Source organism: Neofelis nebulosa, chromosome 7 (assembly GCF_028018385.1).
Source record: "Neofelis nebulosa isolate mNeoNeb1 chromosome 7, mNeoNeb1.pri, whole genome shotgun sequence".
NCBI classification, from domain to species: Eukaryota; Metazoa; Chordata; class Mammalia; order Carnivora; family Felidae; genus Neofelis; species Neofelis nebulosa.
Genome location: NC_080788.1, coordinates 52,531,905 through 52,553,606, shown reverse-complemented (window position 1 = coordinate 52,553,606; position 21,702 = coordinate 52,531,905). Strand labels below are relative to the sequence as shown.

At 36.9% G+C, this 21,702-nt stretch overlaps 1 protein-coding gene across 5 annotated transcripts in view; it reads right to left on the bottom strand.

The window, feature by feature from the left end:
• Nucleotides 1-21,702, bottom strand: part of MYO5A (myosin VA) — a 195,395-nt gene that overhangs the window by 102,932 nt on the left and 70,761 nt on the right. For all 5 annotated transcript variants that reach the window (XM_058737701.1, XM_058737700.1, XM_058737702.1 and 2 more), the window contains exon 5: nt 3,837-3,993. In XM_058737701.1, the coding sequence (XP_058593684.1) occupies nt 3,837-3,993 (157 nt within the window). The remainder of the gene's footprint in view (nt 1-3,836; nt 3,994-21,702) is intronic.

Sequence of the window (21,702 nt, the reverse complement as noted above, 5' to 3'; positions counted from 1 at the left end):
GAGCTCAGTCTCACAGCTATGAGGTAATGACCTGAGCCAAGATCATGACCTAAGCCAAAATCAAGAGTCAGATGCTTAACTGACTGAGACACCCAGATGCCCCTCATACGTACTACTTTCTGACTTAGGTAACATGCTTCCATAAAGTTTTGTTTCAAGGCAAAGCAAAAAACAAGTGTAGTAAGAAAAGCAAGTGTTCACATAATGCATATATTAAATGTTTAATAAACAATTTCACATACGATTAATACCATTTACTTGTACAAAGCTTAAGACTATCAGAATTAATATATTAAAGTCGTAGCAGAGAGAAAGGTGTGAAAATGCTCTGGTGTATTAAAAAAGCAATACAAATATAAGTGATGAAAACAGTAATAACATAGCCACAAAAAATCAACACATTAGATTCTCTGATCAGTCAAAGAAAGCACATTTTTACTCTGTGAAATACAAGGCAGATATTGTCCTATTTTGCTTTGGCAGTGAGAACACTGCTATATTTCAGATTAACATTTTAAATGGAAAGAGTGATGGAAAGCTATCTTCCAAGCAAAATAAGAGTGAACTAATATAGCCTAAGATAATTTAACAATACATTTACTTAGATATTCCCTTTCTTGATGGCATGAAAAGTACAACAAAAAAATCTCCATATATTCCGGTTATTTTTATTTTATTTAGAAAAGGAAATTAATGATAAATGCAGGATTTTCTTTCACCACACACGTTTCTTTCACCACTCTGTCACAGAGCAGAGGAAGAAGATGTAGTAATTATGGCAATGGCAGTAATAGCCACCGAGTGTTTACCAGGCACTGTCCCAAGCACCTTTCTGCCAGCAACTAAGGAAGCTGGGGAAGGGGGCGCCACAGCCACTCCTTCCTCCCTGACTCTATCCCACCTTCCAGATGCCATCTCTCTATCTACTCAGAGTGGGAGTCAGAGCGGCCAAGCTGTCAAAACAGCACTACACTCTATGAGAATCTGCAGTGAGTAGGCCAGGGTTGAAACAGACTCCTCCCCTCTGTCTTTGAGTGAAATGTATTTAAACATAGAGCAAAGAATGATAAAAGAAGCAAATGAAATAGAAGTCTGAAGATCTGGGTATTAGACCAGGCCCTATTACCAACTTGCCAACATTTAATCCTCTGAGGAATGCTAGTGACTCCAAGTGTAAACTGCCTAGGTGAGATGAGCTCCAGGGTCCTTTTCAAAACTAAAACTATACGATGCTAAGCCTTGAACCTGGTAAGGAAAGGTTCTATATACAAACAATACCTTTTGTTCATTCCCTCTAATTGCTCCCTCTGCCTTTTAAGTACTATATTTACAACAGACCCCCTTAATGCTATTTTCATTTCAGTTAGCAAGAAACTTCTAAGGAAAAGTTTTGTGGTCTTGACTGTACTACTGATTTCAGTGAAGTGTTGAGTGAGTTCCTCCTCTTTACGAAAAGCACATAAAAGTCTTCAACTATGGTTATTAAAGATATAAAAAAACTATTAAGATCCAGTATGCCCCAAGAATATTTTCCTGTCCCCATCTTAGGATGAAAATTTCCTAGAGAAAAGGAGGAAAAGAAAACATGAAAAAATGAGCAAAAAAGATTCATTTCTCTGTGCCTCATTTGTATTTTGCCAAAGGAGCCTATGTTGAGGATGAGCTTGCTTTCTAGAGGATAATGTGGAAATCCCCTTAGCCACTGGGCTGTGATATTAATGTAGGACACTCATTATCCCAGGAGTTTCAGATCACTGGAGACTCAGACATGCCATCCTTGACATCACAGTAAAGGACTCTGATATAGAGATGCAGTCTTGAGAAGCAGGTTTAAAGTTACAAACTTTCTAGGTCACATACTCAATATTTCATCTGTCTTCCTCCTATGACTGCAAACCCTTTGGTACCATTCTTAAGCCCCAGATTCCACTTTAATCTTTGAAATTGGTATGCCCTCATTTGTAGTTATTGAAAATTAGTTCTCTCTGTGCCAAACTTTCTTAATCCAAATTCCTTTGGAAAAACTACACAATGTAGAAGGGAATAGCTAAGCATAATTTTTTTGTTCAGTCTAGCAAACAAAGTAAATTCTTTCTAAGTACCTATTAAAAAGTAGTATTTGTGGCCATTCTACTATCTCTCCTGCTAACACAAGTGAACTATGTATTGTGGAAAAACCGATGTACTATTTTTTGAATGAGAAAATAGCAAGGTCATAAAATATGTCAATCAACTTGACATATTCTAGAAGGTTCATTCTGGACTTACATTATTATACGGTCCAGGCCTAGAAAAGGTGGGGTTCCTGGATGCCATCACAACTTAGACTGGGATATTCTAACATTAGGGACTAAGAATGAGCTAAATTATTGCCAAATACAGAGAATTTGTTGTTGTGACCAAAAACAGTCAAACTGATGGTAGGAAGCAAAGCAAAGGCCTGTTGTTTTCTGCCCCAAACCCAAAACATGGCTCTACAGATTATATTTCCCCAATATTAACTGTGGCATCCAGCACTACAGTTGGCATCTGTAGCTTAAATTCTTTAGAAATCTTAATATTTGCTTAAATTCTCTACTACTCTTTTTGGCATAAACCTCTGTTTCCCCCAGTCTGTGCCACTTCAGAAAGCTTCTCCAGTTCTCTTTCCACAGTGCACTTATCCCAGGCAGCCCCATAACTTCCCCAGCATATCCTGTCCTCTCAATCCCAAGAACAGAAGTTCTGCTGCTCTGGAGGACAGCCCTGTGGGCAAGGGGTCACAGCACTCTGTTCTGAAGTGTCACACATGGCACTGCAAACCAGGCACAATTACCTCTGGACTGATTATTGCAAAAACCACTTGTACCACAGGTGCACCAGGCCAGTTCTAAACTCCGTCTGTGTTTGGGTGACAAATAAGGCTTGACAAAGGAAAAAAACAGGAATAAACAATGCTGACTTGAATTCTCAATGAGAAAGGTTTGTTCCTCCCTGTCTAAAATAATTTCTCTCCATTATTAATGAGAAATACTTTTCTCCATTATTAATGAGAAATACTTTTCTCCATTTAATGGGACTACTTGCAAAAATGTTTGACTTTCTTAAAATCGTACTAATAGACAGATAATTCTCTAACTACAAATCCTGGAATATTCAAATTCTCACACAAACAGGTCCACTTTCTTTGGAATGAGCATTTCCACTCTGTATACATATTTCACCTTTGAAAGGACATCCTTTTGTAGTTGTCCTTTCTCAGGAATTTATTAAATTGTACTGAATTTCTTTTTCTAGCCTACAGCTTTGTGATATGCTCGACAAAAACAAGAAGAAAAATGTTCATAAGATCATGACTTAAGCTTATAGTTAAAATCTGGGGAAAAAATATAGAAAAGGCTAACAGGTTGTACTAAGTATAGAAAATGAAATGTGGGCAAAGGGATGATAAAATTCTTCATGCTTGAGCATGGAGAATCCTATGAACTCAGAATTAGAGGGAAATGAGGAACACACTTCTACTACAAGGAACAATAGATAGGAGTCAAATAACTAGGAGAATAGAAATTTAGAAAATGAAATACCACTACCAGCTATTTAGAGGCAACAATTCAAAGGTAGGTTAAGAGTGCAGGATTATGGAATAAAGTAAATGCCTCCATAGCTGGGCTTTACTCAAATGTCTACCTTACTGACTTTTTACTTTTCTGAGGTCTCTTCTTACTAATATGTGGAAAAGTATTTTCCTACTTTTAATGGCCAGGACATCCTCAACTTTCTTACATGTGCTGTTTCAATTTTGGGGGCATGTTTCTTAAGAAAATATAGTAACAAGGTCAAGGCTGCTGCTGTCTTACCTCCATAATGGGGTTGGAGGCCAAGACCTTTTCCTCAACATTGGCTTCACTGGCAGAACCACTTACAGTTGCAAAGTATCGCATGGCATACTTAGCTGAAACTGTTTTTCCTGCCCCAGACTCTCCACTTACGATGATGGACTGATTTCGTTCATCTCTGTAAAACAAAGAAGAGTAACTGTCAGTGCTGCCCACTCCTGAATGTTATTAACATTATTTCCTCTGTGCTCTCATCAAAGAGCCATGGTGAATTTCTCCTGGTTCATATGTCCAGCAATGTGGGAAGGAACATAAGAATGATATTTCCTAATAAAAGTAACTACTTACAGGGGCATCTGGGAGGCTCAGTCAGTTAAGCATTTGACTCTTGATTTTGGCTCAGGTCACTATCTCACAGGTTTGTGAGTTTGAGCCCCACAATGGGCTCTGTGCTAACAGTGCAGAGCCTGCTTGGGATTCTCTCTCTCTCTCTCTCTCTCTCTCTCTCTCTCTCTGACCTTCCCCTACACAAATGTGCATTCTATCTCTAAATAAATAAATAAATAAATAAATAAATAAATAAATAAACTTAAAAGAAATAACTACTCATAAACTAGTAATGAACAGAGAGGGGGAAGAAGATATAAAGCATCGAATCAGAGAATATCACATCTGAGGTGAACCTGTAATAGAGGGTCTCTGAATTTTTTGTGTGTACATGTCTCAAACACATTATTTAATTTCTGGATAATAATTCTAGTTTACTACAGTACTGTTGTCAATCACCTCAGAAGAGAAAGGAGCCACAGCAAAGGAATTTAAAAGAAAATCCTATTAAAATTATAAATTGTCTAGTAGTTAACAGTCCTTAAAGTAACATCTCCCATGAACTCCAGCTTCTGCTGAAAGTGTCCTCATTAGTAGAGAAGAAATGTTTCATTTATTTGTTGGTGATTTGTTCAAATATGTCAGAACTCAAAAACTACTATTACCTCTTTAATTCACCCACACAATGACTCAAAAACTCTGATATACTTGCTCATAAGACTATCATTTCTTTGAGGATAAAGACCTAGATCATCTTTATCTTTAATATCCAGCACCTATTCCAGAGCCCGACACATCACAGAAACTCAATAAATGTGTATTGATTATAAGTAAATAAAACTTCAATGAGCAACCTAGCCTAAGAATAAATCTGTTTAGACTACGATTTCTACTAGGACAGAAGTAGGAAACTTGTACTTCCTAAGATGGAACCTGCAATCAGCTTTTTATCAAAATAACAGAACAAGTACATAAAAGTGGTATCATTTGTGTCCTTAATTTGCAAAGGGACAGGATCAGAATGATATCAAAGATTTTTAGTGGGACTATCCTACAAGGCTACAAGATGGGGAGGTTATTCTACTATAGAAGATGATCTTTTTATCTTTAAAAGGAGACTTATTTATCCAACAAATACACCTACTACACCTATCAAACACCTACTACATGCCAAACATTGTGCTAAATACTAGGGATACAAATTAAATAAGCTGGGATCCATGTCCTCAGTGGTGAATGGCCTAACAGGAATGAGAGACCTAGTAATTCAAGATTATAATACTCGTGATGGGGCATTGAAAGGAGGAAGAGGTGATCAGGAAAGGCTCCCTAGAGAAGATACAAGAACAAGGTCTAGAATGATAACTAGGAAAAAGCAAGGGATGAGGAAGTTAGAAAGGAAACATACCAGGGAAAAGAGACAACAAAATAAAAGCTCAGAAGCATGAGAAGTTATAATTATAATTATAATGAGAAGTTATAATTCAATTTGGCTGGAACATGGAGTTATGACAGATAAGGTTGCAGAAATGACCAAGAACATGATCACAAAGTTCTTACATGAGAGGTTAAGGAATCTGAAGTTTACCTAAAAATGATGGAGTGCCATTATAGGGTTTTACACAGAAAATAACACAATCTAATTAGTAAAAATCACTCTGGCAGCAATATGGACTATGGGCAGCAGGGTGTCCAGATGTAAAATTATGAAAGTGTGAGTAAAGGCTGTGGTGGTCCTGACTGAGAGAGGTAGATGGGTTTCAGAGACACCAAAGTGATAGGATCTACAGTACTTGGCAATAAATTTTCAAAGTAGAAATTTAGGACTTTTCTGAGGAAAAGTTTCTTTTTCTTTTGAGAAATGAGGCTAACTGTCTTATTTTATAGACCTTGAAAAATACAGTAGGAGTACGCAGTTCAGGCCTGAGTATGCACACTTACATCACATTACCAGGACAGATAGCAGCCTATTCCTAACACCCAGACTCCCATATTGTGGGGAAAATCAGGAGGATCAAGGTGACACACTAAGGAATGTTTAATTTGTATACTACAAGCTTGCATGTAATCCCCATTTTTATGACACATCATGGAATCTCATACTCATCACCTCATCATCTTTCTTTTTATTTGAATTTACAGATGGAACTGAATACTCCCATTGCCTCTGTGGGAGGAATTCATGGCTGATTTCAAAATAAATCATCTAATAAAACAGTTCTCATTTTGGTGCCAGTGCACTTTCTTTTAGTCATTTAAAATGTCCCCAGAATTCACCTTTTTTCGATACATTAATCAAGGCATAGTATCAATAGTTTTTGGATTCCCTTCTACAATATGAGTGGAAAAATTATCTCTTTGTAATTTCTGCATGATCAGTTCTGTCACTGTGCCTGTGTGACAGCACTCCTTCCAAGAGCAAACAAGGTGAGGAGGCCTCCACAAGTCTGACGAAATTATTAATGGGAACTGCTATTCTAAACTGTACTGCATTTAAAAGGCTACTTCAAGTCTTAATATCAAAATGTTATATCAAAAATCTAAAAGTTCATGTGAAATAGCCCTTTCCTATAATCTGGGGAAAAAGAAAAATATTAAAGATGATAAGATCAAAAACTATTCAAATGAACAGAGATTTGGACAAATATATACATATATGCACTGATACAAAGCACATGCCATATACATTTTCTTTTCCAGGATATAGGATCCTGGATCCATATGATCAATAGTTTTTAAATTTTTTTAAGGGATTTTATTATTTCTTTTATATTTCCCTGACTTTTTGGCAGGCTTCCCTTTTTTACCAAGGTTAGTAGAGCATTCCAATATATAAATAAGCACCACTCTTTCATTATATAAGCTCCTTTGCATCCAGGTTCTAATTTTAGATCTGTCATTTACCAGGTACATAGCTTAGAACAATTGCATGACCTCTATGGGTCACAGTTTTCTCATCTTTAAGATTAAATAGTACCCAAAGTCCTTCTCAAATTCTCAAGTACTATAATCTAAAAGTCTAACTCTGGAGAGGATTTTTCAAATCTTGGGTGGTCTATAGCCTGCACTCTAAGCCAAGGTAAACTCTTTGGGCCCAGAATAGTTGGGAAAGGACAGGCCTATAGACACTCAGATGGTCTTGAGTGGCCATATTTGAAATGAGTAACATTTCTTTTCTGAAGGATCCCTGGATTTAAGATGGCCAAAATCAAAAAAGGGCTACAAAGAGGAAAAATGTAAAATAATCAATTCACCTGCTTTTATTATTTATAAATGTTTATTTATTTATTTTGAGAGAGAAAGAGTGCAAGTGCAGGAGAGGCAGAGAGATGGACAGAGAGAATCCCAAGCAGTTTCCATGCTGCCAGTGCAGAGCCCAATGTGGGGCTCAATCTCACAAAACCATGAGATCATGACCTGAGCCGAAATCAAGAGTTAGATATTCGACCAACTGACCTACCCGGGCAATGCAATTAAATGCTTTTAAATTAAACACAGGAAGTAGAACTTTGTAGGTACAATAAAGTTTTTAAAATGTTTTTCAGTTCTATGTGGCCATACGAAGAAATGCCCAAAAGATAGAACAAGAGCGAGACAGGTAGAAGTGGGGAGCCAAGCAGAGACACAGATGAGAGAAGGTTAACACATAATAAAGACACACAAATGTCTTTATTTGAGGAGAAAACAGACAAAACCATCAGGGACAAATATTTTATGGTTCACGCTTGCTTAGACCATGCACAAAAATAAATGCAAAATGGATTAAAGACCTAAAACCTTAATTCCTAGAAGAAAACATAGGCAGTAAGGTCTTTGACAGCAGCTGTAGAAAACATTTTTCTAGATATGTCTGTCTCCTTTGGTAGGGGAAACAAAAGCAAAATGAAACTATTTTTTTAATGTGTATTTATTTATTTTGAGAGAAAGAGAGAGTGCCTGTGCAAGTGGGACAGGGGCAGAGAGAAAAACCCAAGCAGGCTCTGCACTAACAGCGCATAGCCCAATGTGGGGCTCATGAACTGTGAGATCATGATCTGAGCTGAAATCAAGAGTCAGAGGCTTAACCGACTGTGCCATCAAGGTGCCCTAAACTATTTTTATTAATCAAAATAAAAAGCTTTTGCACAATAAAACAAAAAAGGCAACCTACTGAATAAGAGAAGAGATTTGCAAATGACATATCCAATAAGGGGGTTAATATCCAAATTATTTAAAGAACTTATACAACTCAATACCAAAAACCCCCAAATAATCCAATTTAAAAATAGGCAGAAGCCATGAATAGACATTTTTCTTTTTTTTTTTTTTTTTTTTTTTTTTCCCAACGTTTTTTATTTATTTTTGGGACAGAGAGAGACAGAGCATGAACGGGGGAGGGGCAGAGAGAGAGGGAGACACAGAATCGGAAACAGGCTCCAGGCTCCGAGCCATCAGCCCAGAGCCCGACGCGGGGCTCGAACTCACGGACCGTGAGATCGTGACCTGGCTGAAGTCGGACGCTTAACCAACTGCGCCACCCAGGCGCCCCTGACATTTTTCTAAAAAAGACATAGAGATGGCAAACAGACACATGAAAAGATCCTCGTCATCAGTCATCATCAGGGAAATGCAAATCAAAACTACAATGAGATATCACTTCACACCTGTCAGATGGCTAAAAGCAAAAAGAGAGAAAACAACAAATGTTGGCAAAGATGTGGAGAAAAAGGAACCTGCATGCACTGTTGGTGGGAATGCAAGCTGGTGAAGTCACTGTGAAAGACAGTATGGAGGTTCCTTAAAAATTTTAAAATAGAATCACCCTATCTATGATCCAGTAATTTCACTACTAGATATTTAGCCAAAAAAAAAACAACAAAAAAACCCACAAAAACACTAATTTGAAAATATAGATAGATAGAGATAGAGATACTCCTATGTTTACTACAGCATTGTTTACAATAGCCAATATATGTAAGCAACCCAAGTATCCATCCATAGATAAATGGATAAAGATGTGGTATATTTACACAATGGAATGTTACTCAGCCATAAAAAAGACTGAGATCTTACCATGTGCAACAATATGGATGGACCTAGAAGATATTATGCTAAGCGAAATAAGTCAGTCAGAGAAAGACAAATACCATGATGTCATTCACATGTGGAATTTAAGAAACAAAATAAATGAACAAAGGAAAAAAGCCAAAAGAAAACAGATTTTTAAATACAGAGAACAAATTGGTGGTTGCCAGAGGGGAGGTGGGTGGGAGGATGAGTGAAATAGGTGAAGGGGATTAAGAGTCCACTGATCGTGATGAAAACTGAATAATGCATAGAATTACTGAATCATTATATTGTAAACGTGAAACTAGTATAACACTGTGTTAATTATACTTGAATAAAATAAATAAATAATTTTAAAAAATTTATGGTTCAAGGTGAATATCATAGTCTACCCTTTTCCATTCATTTGAGCTGTCAGCTTTAAATAGTTATATATGTGTAAATAATAATTTATAGTTCTTTGAAATTTTGACTATCTGATCAGTCAGTATTTATAATGCTTCAAGTACTCTTGTCCTTATATTACAAGAACCTTCTTTCTACTTTTAGGATATAGATATCACTTCAAAAGCCAGACAAAACCAAGTTAAAGAACAGAGATTCTCCACTCTTCATCAAGGACAGATCAATCTGGACCATCTTAAGGCTGCATGAACCAAAGATTTATGATTTCCGGCTTGGCAAGTTCTCTCAAGGGCCTCTACAGTAATACCAAATACCTGGGTACTGGGTGTCTTGGAGATAAGCTCTTCTGACCTGTTTCATCAATGGTGGTTGCAGGGGCTCTAATGTGAACTAAAAGCCCCCACCTACAAATACTGTTTCATTCATTTATTTAAAAAACATTTAATGAGCAGCCACAATGTGCCAATCATTTTATGAAGATAAAAGACTCTGGGGTCATTGTTTATTGAGAGAGAATTGTACTTATTGAAAGTATAGTTAAAATATAGGGAAGTAATTGCTAGAAAAGAGGTCTATCCAGGAGAATATGAAACAAGGGAAGAAGGATACGAAATTGGTGGCAGATGTAAGAAGATGACGTCAGGAAATACTTTCTTGAAAAGGTGATGCCTTAATTGACTTTTACATGATTAGGAAAAACTACGTTGTATAGGAACAAGGCAATGGGAATTAAATTATATAGAGACACCTGAAATCTCAGGGGAAAAATTATTCAAGAATAGAATAGCCACTCTGGGTTAATGAAAGAGAAGAGTTACATTGTAGTCCATTTTCCTTCTTTGGTTTTCAGTATCTATATCTATCTAGTCTTTATATCTGTATCTATTTGGTCACCCCAACCTTTTCTTGTATCTATTAAGTTTTCATTTTATATCAGGTGTATTCTTTTATAGATTTTCCTTCTGAACTTTACCCTTTAAAAAATGTAATCTCTCTAGTTCATCATGGTCATATTGAATACTATTCATATCTTCTAAGACCATCAACCTCTTCTCTGCAAATTTAATGAGCATACTTTTCATTCACATCCTGGTCATTCATGACTCAACTAAGTAATGCCAACCTCAGACCTGACTCATGCGGAACACAACTTAATATATCCACCCATGTTGATGTTGACTCTCTGATAGCCATCCACTGGGTGTTGCCATTTACCTTAGGTAAGTGTACAAGCACCTGCATCTAATTTTTAGCTTATAAGTGAACATGTTTGCATTAAACAAAATCTAGAGCTTTACTTTTTTGCAGGCAATCAATCTAATTGTTTCTTATTTAATCACTTGTTAAAAAAAGAAAATATTAAGTTCACGTGATATAAGGCTTTCTTCCAAAGCCATGTTTTTTACTGTGATGACTTAAAGATGTGGCTTCAGCCAGCATTACATTGATTCTAAAACCAGACAAAGACCCCAGTAAAAAGGAGAACTACAGACCAATTTCCCTGATGAACATGGGTGTAAAAATTTTCAACAAGATACTAGCAAACCAAATCCAACAATACATTAAAAGAATTATTCACCACATTCAAGTGGGGTTTATTCCTGGGATGCAGGCTTGGTTCAATATCTGCAAATCAATCAATGTGACAGATCACATTAATAAAAGAAAGGATAAGAACCACAAGATCCTCTCAATAGATGCAGAGAAAGCATTTGACAAAATACAGCATCCTTTCTTGATAAAAACCTCCATGTAAGTAGGGATAGAGGGAACATACCTCAAGATCATAAAGGACATATACAAAAGACTCACAGCTAATATCATCCTCAATGGGGAAAAACTGAGAGCTTTCCCCCTAAGCTCAAAAACACAACAGGGAAGGGGTGCCTGGGTGGCTCAGTCAGTTAAGCATCCAACTTTGGCTCAGGTCATGATCTCACGGCTCATGAGTTCGAGCCCCACATTGGGCTCTGTGCTGACAGCTCAGAGCCTGGAGCCTAGTTTGAATCCTGTGCCTCCCTCTCTTTCTGCCCTTCCTCTGCTGGTGCGCTCTCTCTCTCTCTCTCTCTCAAAGATAAATAAGCAATAAAAAATTTAAAAATTAAAAATTAAACAAAGAAAAAAAAGAACGCAACCAAAATGTCCACTCTCACCACTGGTGTTCAACATAGTGTTGGAAGTCCTAGCCTCAGCAATCAGACAACACAAAGAAATAAAAGACATCCAAACTGGCAAGGAAGAAGTCAAATTTTCACTCTTCGCAGATGATATGATACTCTATGTGGAAAACCCAAGACTCCACCAAAAAACTCCTAGAACTGATAATATGAATTCAGCAAAATCGCAGGATATAAAATCAACATACAGCTATCAGTTGCATTTCTATACACCAATAATGAAGCACTAGAAAGAGAAATCAAGGAATCGATCCCATTTACAACTGCACCAAAACCCATAAAATACCTAGGAATAAAACTAACCAAAGAGGTCAAAGATCTGTATGCTAAAAACTATAGAAAACTTATGAAAGAAACTGAAGAAGACACAAAGAAATGAAAAAAACATTCCATGTTCATTGATTGGGAGAATAAGTATTGTTAAAATGTTGATACTATTCAAAGCAATCTACACATTCAATGTAATCCCTGTCAAAATAACACCAGCATTCTTCACAGAGCTAGAACAAACAATTCTAAAATTTGTATGGACCAGAAAAGACCCTAAGTAGCCAAAATAATGTTGAAAAAGAAAACCAAAGCTGGAGGCATCACAATTCTGGACTTCAAGCTGTATTACAAAGTTGTAATCATCAAGACAGTATAGTAGTCACACAAAAACAGATCAATGGAACTGAACAGATAACCCAGAAATGGACCCACAAATGTATGGCCAACTAATCTTCGACAAAGCAGGAAAGAATATCCAATGGAAAAAAGACAGTCTCTTTAGCAAATGGTGCTGGGAAAACTGGACAGTGACATGCAGAAGAATGAACCAGGACCCCTTCCTTACACCATACACAAAAATAAACTCAAAATGGATGAAAGACCTAAGTGTAAGACAGGAAACCATCAAAATCCTATAGAAGAAAATAGGCAGCAACCAGTTTGATCTTGGCCACAGCAACTTCTTACTAGACAAGTGCCCCAAGGCAAAGGAAACAAATGCAAAAATAAACTATTGGGCACCTTGAGTGGCTTGGTTGAGCATCTGACTCTTGGTTTTGGCTCAAGTCATGATCTCACGGTTTGTGAGTTTCAGCCCTAAATCGGGCTCCATGCTGGCAACACGGGGCCTGCTTGGGATTCTCTCTCTCTCTCTCTCTCTCTCTCTCTCTCTCTCTCTCTCTCTCTCACTCTCTCTCTGCCCTTCCCCTGCTTGCACAATCAATCAATCTATCAATAGAATGTGCCGGCACACTGGTGAAAGCTGTGCTTTAGAGAGGCAGAGAGACTATTAAGGTCATTCAATTCCTAAGAAACCGGTCACATTGCTATCAAATCTTCTCATGTCAAATTGAATTCTCTGTTCCATCACTACAGAGCCTTAATATAGAGGTGCCTTAACAGAAATAGCCAGTTATATATATTTATAACTTTTATAGACTCATACTTACTGTATTTTAATGCTTCTACAACTTTATGGGGCAGCTAGTACCTACTAAGTGCCAAATTCTTCAAGAATCCTGAAGAACAGTCATATACAAGGAGCTGAGGTAGTCTCAAAGTAAAACTTGAGTGGGATCATGAAGAATACATAAAAATCGGGCAGAAACAGGAGCATGGAGAAGGAAATTCTAAGCTGAATAAAACATGCAAAATTTATGTATGCAATGTTAATTTGAGGCAGTAGATGTATTAGAATAGGGGAGTGTAGTTGAAAATAAGAAAATGACAAAGAAGAAAGGTTTTGGAGTCTCAAAGCTAGAACCAAATACCAGCTCCTAGATTCTATTTATTAGGCTGACAGCCTGAACAAGTTATTTTCCTCAGTTTCCTCACCTGTAAGGCAGGGGTGATGATGTCTGCTCCCATGCTTGCACAGCAGACATCTAAACCTGGTAGCTCTTAATACAAGTTAATCTACCTTTATATATCATACCTAAAGTTCCTTATCAGGTAGCATATATTACTTCAAGTCTATTTGCATAAACAGGATACTTGGTACCACAGGGCAGCAGAGTCACAGTTGGTAACAGGAGAGATTTTATAATCTATAATAGCAGGCCAATGAAACTCAGGACAGAGAAGCCTTCAGAAAAACTGCCTAGGGGCCCCTGGGTGGCTCAATCAGTTAAGCGTCCAACTTCAGCTCAGGTCATGATCTCACAGTTCGTGGGTTTGAGCCCCATGTCGGGCTCTGTACTGACCACTCACAGTCTGGAACCTACTTCAGATTCTGTGTCTCCCTCTCTCTCTGCCCCTTCCCAATCTTACTCTGTCTCTCTCCATCTCTCAAAAATAAATAAACGTTGAAAACAAATATTAAAAAGAAAAAGTGCCTAGCCAAATGAAAGAAGGAGCCACCCTAGGAAAAGGCCTAGCAATAAATAATCAAGAGTAATAAGGGCGCCTGGGTTGGTTGAGCTCCATTGGTTGAGTGTCTGACTCCTGATTTCAGTTCAAGTCATGATCCCAGGGTCATGGGATCAAGTCCCATGACAGGCTATGAGCTGAACGTAAAGCCTGCTTAAGATTTTCTCTCTCTCCCTCTACCATTCTCCCCTGCTTGCACACACTCTCTCTAAAAAATAAAAATAAAAAAAATAATTTAAAAAACAATTTACAAAAAAAGGGGGGCGGTGCCTGGGTGACTCAGTTGGTTAAGCATCTGACTCTTGATTTCGGCTCAGGTTGCATTTCATGGTCATGAGATCAAGCCCCAAGTTGGGGTCCACAATGGGCATGGAGCCTGCTTGGGATTCCCTCCCCCCAACCCCTCTCTCTTCCCCTTCCTTGCTTGTACACACATGCACACACATGCGCTCTCTCTCTCTCTCTCTCTCTCTCTCTCTCTCTCTCTCAAAAACTAAAAATACATTTTAAAAAAAATTTTTTTAAAGAATATAACCAGATGAGAGGCTAAAGTGAATGAAAAGAGAATATAGACCTAAGACTTCATAATGATGAGGACTGATGATAGTAACAGCCTATACTTAAATACTTATTAAATTTTTTAACTGAAGTATAGTTGACATAGAATGTTACATTAGTTTCAGGTGTACAACATAGTGATTCATTAAGTCTCTATGTTATGCTATTCAAAGTTCTTTTATGTTTATCATCTAATATACTTTTTACCTTTGGAGTAAGCACAACAGGTATTTTTTTTTTCCTTATTGGGGAAAATAACACAGATCCAAGTTTATCCAAGTTTAGAACAGAGCTCTATGAATGTCACATATCACATCTCCTGGTTTCCAAGAAGAAAGTCTATACCATGCTCCTTCTGCTTTACTACACAACTCCTTACCATAGTCTGCTCTCTACTAGGAAGAGCAAAATGCTTATGTATTAGTCTCCATGAAACAAAAAGGTAACAAACGCATACCACAGAATACTACATAAGTGTCAAGGTAAACCATCCAGTGAAATTGCTCCATTTTATAGGTAATAAAACTGAGACTAAGGCAGATGAGGAGATTTAACCTTACATGGTTATTTATTGATGCATATGTGATTAGTACAGAGCTCTTTTTCACTATACCAAGGTTATGCATATAAACTAATTTATGTCAAGAAAACCCAGGGTTGCCTGGGTGGCTCAGTCGGTTAAATTTCTGACCTCAGTCCAGGACTTTATGAACTCGGTTTGTGAGTTTGAGCCGTGAATTTGGCTTTGTTGCTCACAAGTGCAAAACCTGCTTTGGATCCTCTGTTTCTTGCTCTTTCTGCCTCTGACCAGCCCCCCCCTCCCCACCCCTGCCGTGCATGCACACTCTTTCTCTCTCAAAATATTTTTTAAAAAAAGAAAACCTATAAATGAAACTTAGTCAAAAAAGTTTATTTACCTTTTACAATGGAAAGAAAATAAACCAAATTAATCAATATTGCCTGATTTTAAGGAAATAAAAGAAAAAAAATTATGTGTTAAGGAAAATTTACTGTCATTTAGTTACCAAAGAGCAATCAGTGCCAGCAAGAGAAAAGACTGGCAAGAATGGGAAACAAGAACATGAGAAGAAAAACAGACACAGCAGCCCACTGACACTTGCACATCTCCTCTGTAAGTCAAAGGGACTATTAAAAGTAAGAGGCTAGACTATGAAGGTATTCTATGAGGGCACTGCTCTCTATAAAAGCTTAGAAAGGAGTCCTGAGGCAAGGATCCTGGTTATTGCTATTGTCATTGGACATATGCCTACTGGGGAAGAATCATTTGTATCAGTTTTGTTTTGAGAATAGATACCTAAAATGAAACTCCAACCCTTCCTCCTCCCTCCCTTCCACCCCACATACAAAACCTGCTCTTCCTTCAATCTCCTCCATCTCGGTAAATGGCAACTTCCACTTTCCGGTGCTCAGACCAAATACCTTGCCTCCATCCCTGACTCCTCATTTTCTTTCATACCCTCACACAAGCAAGCCTTTGTCCATTCTATCTTAAAAATATATCCAGAATCCATCCATCCACTCTTTCCATCTTCATTAATATACTCTTCAACTGGATTATTATTTCTTAATTGGATCAATATAAAAACCTCCTAACTAGTCTCTTGGATTCTACCCTTGTCCTACTACCAACTGTTTTTTTAATTTTTGCTTTTGTTTTCTAACTAGTTTTGATATGATTTCAAACTGGTTTTTTTTTTCTCCACTGATTTCAAACTCACAGAAAATTACAAAACTAGTAAAATGAACTCCCATATATGCTTTACTCAGATTCACCAATTGTTTAGGTTTTGCCTGTTTGCTTTATTAACCTCTCTATTTCTCTTATATTTTCTGAAATATTCAAGAGTAGGTTACAGACATGATGGCTCCTACATAATTTAAACTACTATATTTCTTAAGAACAGTGACATGCTTTTATACATCTATAGTAATCAAAATCAGGAAATGTAACAGTGACATAGTAATATTATTTATTTCACACATATCTATATTCCAATTTTATCAACCATCCAGCAATGTTCTCTACAGTTTACCTTACCTCTCCCATCATCACAGATTCAATTCAGAATATTCACTGCATTTAACTGCATGTATTGTTCATCACTTTTAATCTAAATGCTTCCTCAGCCTTTCCTGGACTTCTCTGACCTTCATAATTTTGAAGGGTATCTATAGTTATTTTGTACAATGCTCCTCATTTTTAGTTTTTCTGGTGTTTCTTCCTGATTAGATTTAGGATATGTATTTTTGGCAGCAATTTATGGTCAATTTTTATCATAGCTGCAAGATGAGGCCATTCCTCTGTTCAAAACCCGCACTCAGAGAAGTCAAATTTGCTATGACAGCCCACACCTCTTGGTAGGATTCTTGCAGTTGATGATCTCTCTGCTTGGAATATTCCTACCCAGATATGTGAATGACTTGCTTTATCCTTTCCTTCATGTTATTTTTTTTTAAGTTTTATTTATTTGTTTTGAGAGAGACAGAGAACATGAATGGGGGAGGGGCAGAGAGAAAAGGCGAGAAAGAACCCAAGCAGGCTCCAGGCTCTGAGCTGTCAGCACAGAGCCCGACACAGGGCTCGAACTCACAAACCATGAGATCATGATCTGAGCCAAAATCAAGAGTCAGATGCTTAACCACCTGAGCCATCCAGGCACCCCCTTTGTTTCATTTTATTACTCAAAAGACAGCTTAAGTTTTTATGGAGTTAGGTAAGTTGATATCAAAGTCTCTATGGAAAAACAAACACCTAAAGATAGCTAGGAAAATAATGAAAAAGACAAACTATGAGAGGGTTTAATGGTACCAAACATTAAAAAAAAATACTACAAAGCCACTATAATTAAAACAATGTGAGGGGAAAGTGGGTGATAGGCACTGAGGAGGGCACCTGTTGGGATGAGCACTGGGTGTTGTATGGAAACCAATCTGACAATAAATTTCATATTTTAAATAAACAAACAAACAAACAAATAGATAAATAAATAAATAACAGAGTGAGGGGGCGCCTGGGTGGCTCACTCAGTTAAAGTGTCATGATCTTGCGGTTCATGAGTTTGAGCTCCACTTCAGGGTCTCTGCTGTCAGCACAGAGCCTGCTTCACATCCTCTGTCTCTCTCTCTCTCTGCCCCTCCCCCATTTGCTCGCTTGCTCTCTCTCTCTCTCTCTGTATCGCTCTCTCAAAAATAAACATAAAAAAACAAAAAAACCAGTGTGGTACTGGGACATGAAGACATAAAGGGAGGTGAAAAGAACCGAGCCAAGATATTGAACCCAAAACATGAGAAAACCTAGGATATGACAAGTGACATCTGAAATAACTGGGGCAAAATAGGTTTCTTAATAAGTGCTGCTGGGGTAACTAGGTAAGCATTTGGAAAAAAGATAAATTTAGATCCCTATCTCGTATAATACAAAAGAATAAACTTCAATGGGATCAGGGACCTAAAAGTACATTATAAAACAATACAAAGAAGAAAACATGGATAAATTCCTCTTTTACCCTGGTATAGGAAAAGGCGTTGGGTGTTTTTTTTTTTTTTAAGTTTATTTATTTATTTTGAGAGAGAGAGAGAGAGAGAGCGAGCAGAGAGAGGAGAAGAAAGAATCCCAAGCAGGTTCCTCCATGTCAGCACAGAGCCTGATCAGGGCTCGAACCCATGAGCCATGAGATCATGACCTAAGCTGAAATCAAGAGTTAGACACTTAACTGATTGAGCCACCCAGGCACCCCTAGAGAAAGGTTTTTAATACTGACTCAAAATCTCTAGTAATAAAATAAAAGATTGATAACTTTGCATGGAAAAAAAAAAGCACAAATAAAATCAAAAGAAAACTTATAAATGGAGGGGGGATATTTACAATATATACCACAAAGAGCTAATATCCCTAATGTATTTTTTAACTCTTAAAATTGAGGATCAAAGGACTAAACGCACAACCAAAAAACTGAAAAGACATAAATGGACAGTTCACTGCATAAACAAAGACACAAACACATTGATAAAATGGCTTTTAAACATACGAAAAGATGTTCAAATTCACTCATATTTAAAGAAATACAAATATAAACAACCTTGAGATATCATTGGATAGTGAAGAACTGCAAAGAAAAACTACATATTTTTTGTTGATGAGGCTACGGGGAAGCAGGCATTCTTGAACATTTTTGGCAGAAATAAAAACCCGTATAACCCTTCTAGAGGGAATCTGGCAATACCTACTAAACTACATTTAAAACCACCTTTTGACCTAGCAATGCCACTTTTAGCAACCTACCTTAAGCTACATTTCCAAAAATACATAAATACATATGCACCAGGTTATTACAGCATTGTTTATAATTGCAAAATGTTGAAAACAATCTAAATGACCACATATGGGAAAGTGGTTGAATAAACTAATAAAGTGAGTAAGATAAAGAACTAACCTAAGTAACTTTGGAAATCAGTACTTTATATACCATAAGGCTAAAGACAAAATGAATTGGACACAAATATTGTACTTGAGTGGTAAATTTGCTTCTCACGGGGGTATGGGATAATATTTTTAGAACTACTTTACTACTTTATGAACATTCTAGGATTGAGCAAAGAAATATACATATATATATGTATATGTATGTATGTGTGTGTGTGTGTGTGTGTGTGTGTGTATATACACATACATACAGGATAAGGAGACCAGGTTTCTAAAGACCAAAGAAAGGAGATAAATGAAGGAAAAAGAGAAAGCAAAAATAAAAACTGTGGTGTTGAACTGGAATTGGATGCATCAATATGAACTCAAGTTTTTTTAATATATATACAGATAGACATAATAATATATACAGACATGTATCGGTGTGTGTGTGTGTGTGTGTGTGTGTGTGTAAAAATGTGTAACTTTTATATTTAGAGAAAGGCAAATTAATACAACACTGGGATACCATTTATCACCTGTCAGTGTGGCAAAATTTTAAAAGTATGACAACACATTCTGTTGGTAAGGCTATGGGAAAACCTTTATTTCCTAGCTCTGTGAACTGGGCTTAAAGATGATGCCCCAATAGTAATGAGCATTCCTAGCAGAAAGATCTTTGTTTCTAAGTACCATTCCTCCAAAAAAGAAACCAGGGCTTCCTGAAGAAATTAAATAGCTGATTCTAGGGTTGGGGTAAGGAAATCAGAAAATGAGCCACATGTTGCTAAAATGTAAGAAAATGATCAAAACATAATAAAGGGCCGTTGAAAGTACACTTGAAAAGAGCTCCGAGGTTTCAACAAAGTAAATCTGATAGAGTTTGAACAAAATCTGATAGAGTTTGAACAAAATAAATAGTGATAGTAATGAATAATCCATAGACTAAAATAAATATCCATGAGCCCATACTGATAGAAATAAAAAATAAATACTAAATAAATGGGGGGAAAGTAACAGCTCTTCCTTACAGCAGAAAATAGCAAATGACCACTTGACCAACACCACAGTAAAAATTGTTGCAGTCAAGAATCATCAATGGATGTTAAAATTAGTAAGTGAAAGTATGATGAAAAACAGGATATTTACATGGTCTCAAAGTATTTTCCCATAACACACTTATTGATTTCAAAGTTTAAAACAGTAATTAAAATAGAGAAATCTGGTAGATACTGCCTTAACTAAGTGATCAATGTTAGTATCCCCAGGAATCAGTATCTTATATCTCCTCTATATGATGAAGGGCACATTACTTCTGTGATATGACTGTCCAAAATGTGTGGCTAGCCTCAATTACTCGATCAGGAAAAAAACTCAAACTTTCAGGAGGGTAAGAATTTTTGGAGTCTATTTTGCCTAATTTTTCTACTGCTGTGTCCTCAGAGCCTACAAGATAGTTGGCCAGTATGTATTCTTCAAAAGTGTCAAAATCATGAAAGAAAAGAGGATTAATGGATGGTTCTAGATTGGAGGAACCTAAGGAGAAACACAAGGTACTATGTATGATTCTAGATTGAATCCTAGACCAGAAAAAGGGCATTGGAGGGGAAATGATAAACAGTGAACAAGGTTTTTAGATTACTTAACAGTATTATACAATGTGCATTTCCTGGTTTCAGTTATTTACAATGGTTACATAACATGTTAACATGGGAGGAAATGTGAGGGTAAGGAAATCAGTACCTCTGTGTACTATTTTTCCAACCTCTTTGTAAGTTTAAGGTTTTTTTAAGTTTGCGAAAAAACAGAGAGGGCAGCTTTACAATGAGGCTTTCCCTGAAACTACTACATATGCCCTCTTGCCTACCTGGCATTCCTTACTTACTTTCCTAACTTTATTTTCCAGGATAGCACTTATTAATATGTGAAAAACTGTGTATCTTCTGCCTCACTTCATGAGGGTAAAAACTTTTGTCTATTTTGTCTCATTTGTTTGCTGTTGTGTCCCCTATGCCCAGGACAGTGTCTGGATGGTGTTCAGTACAGGTCTACTGAGCAAGTGTCTATAGCTTCCCTGAAGATATAAGGGGCCTCTAAGAGTACTGGAAATGTGAAACTCCAGGATTCACATCTGGTAAACATGGCACCTCATCACTTGGTAAGGAAAAAATGCCAAGAAACGATCCTGCAATATGTATCTCCAACTATATGCCTAAGAGACGTGGTCTATTTAGCTGCTGTAGCACATTTTCTGTGTACAGACTTATAAATATATTTATAAATGGTGAACATAATATCATAACTGAAGCGTATTTTAAAACTGCCTAAAAAACAAAACTAAGCAAAAGGAAAAGAAACCAGCAAACCTATAGTAAAGAAATCACATTGACTGAGTCACGGGGGAATCATGAGGGAAGAAATGTTAGGAAACCAAAGTAAATCTAGGGTTGAAAAGCCAGAAATATTCATACAAATCTAACACTATTTTTGAATTTCCTGTGACAAAGATGCGGAGAACCAGACTTTCTGATATCAGTATTTTTCAGATTAGTATTTTCAAAGAAGTCATATAATTCTCTATGAGCAGCATAAC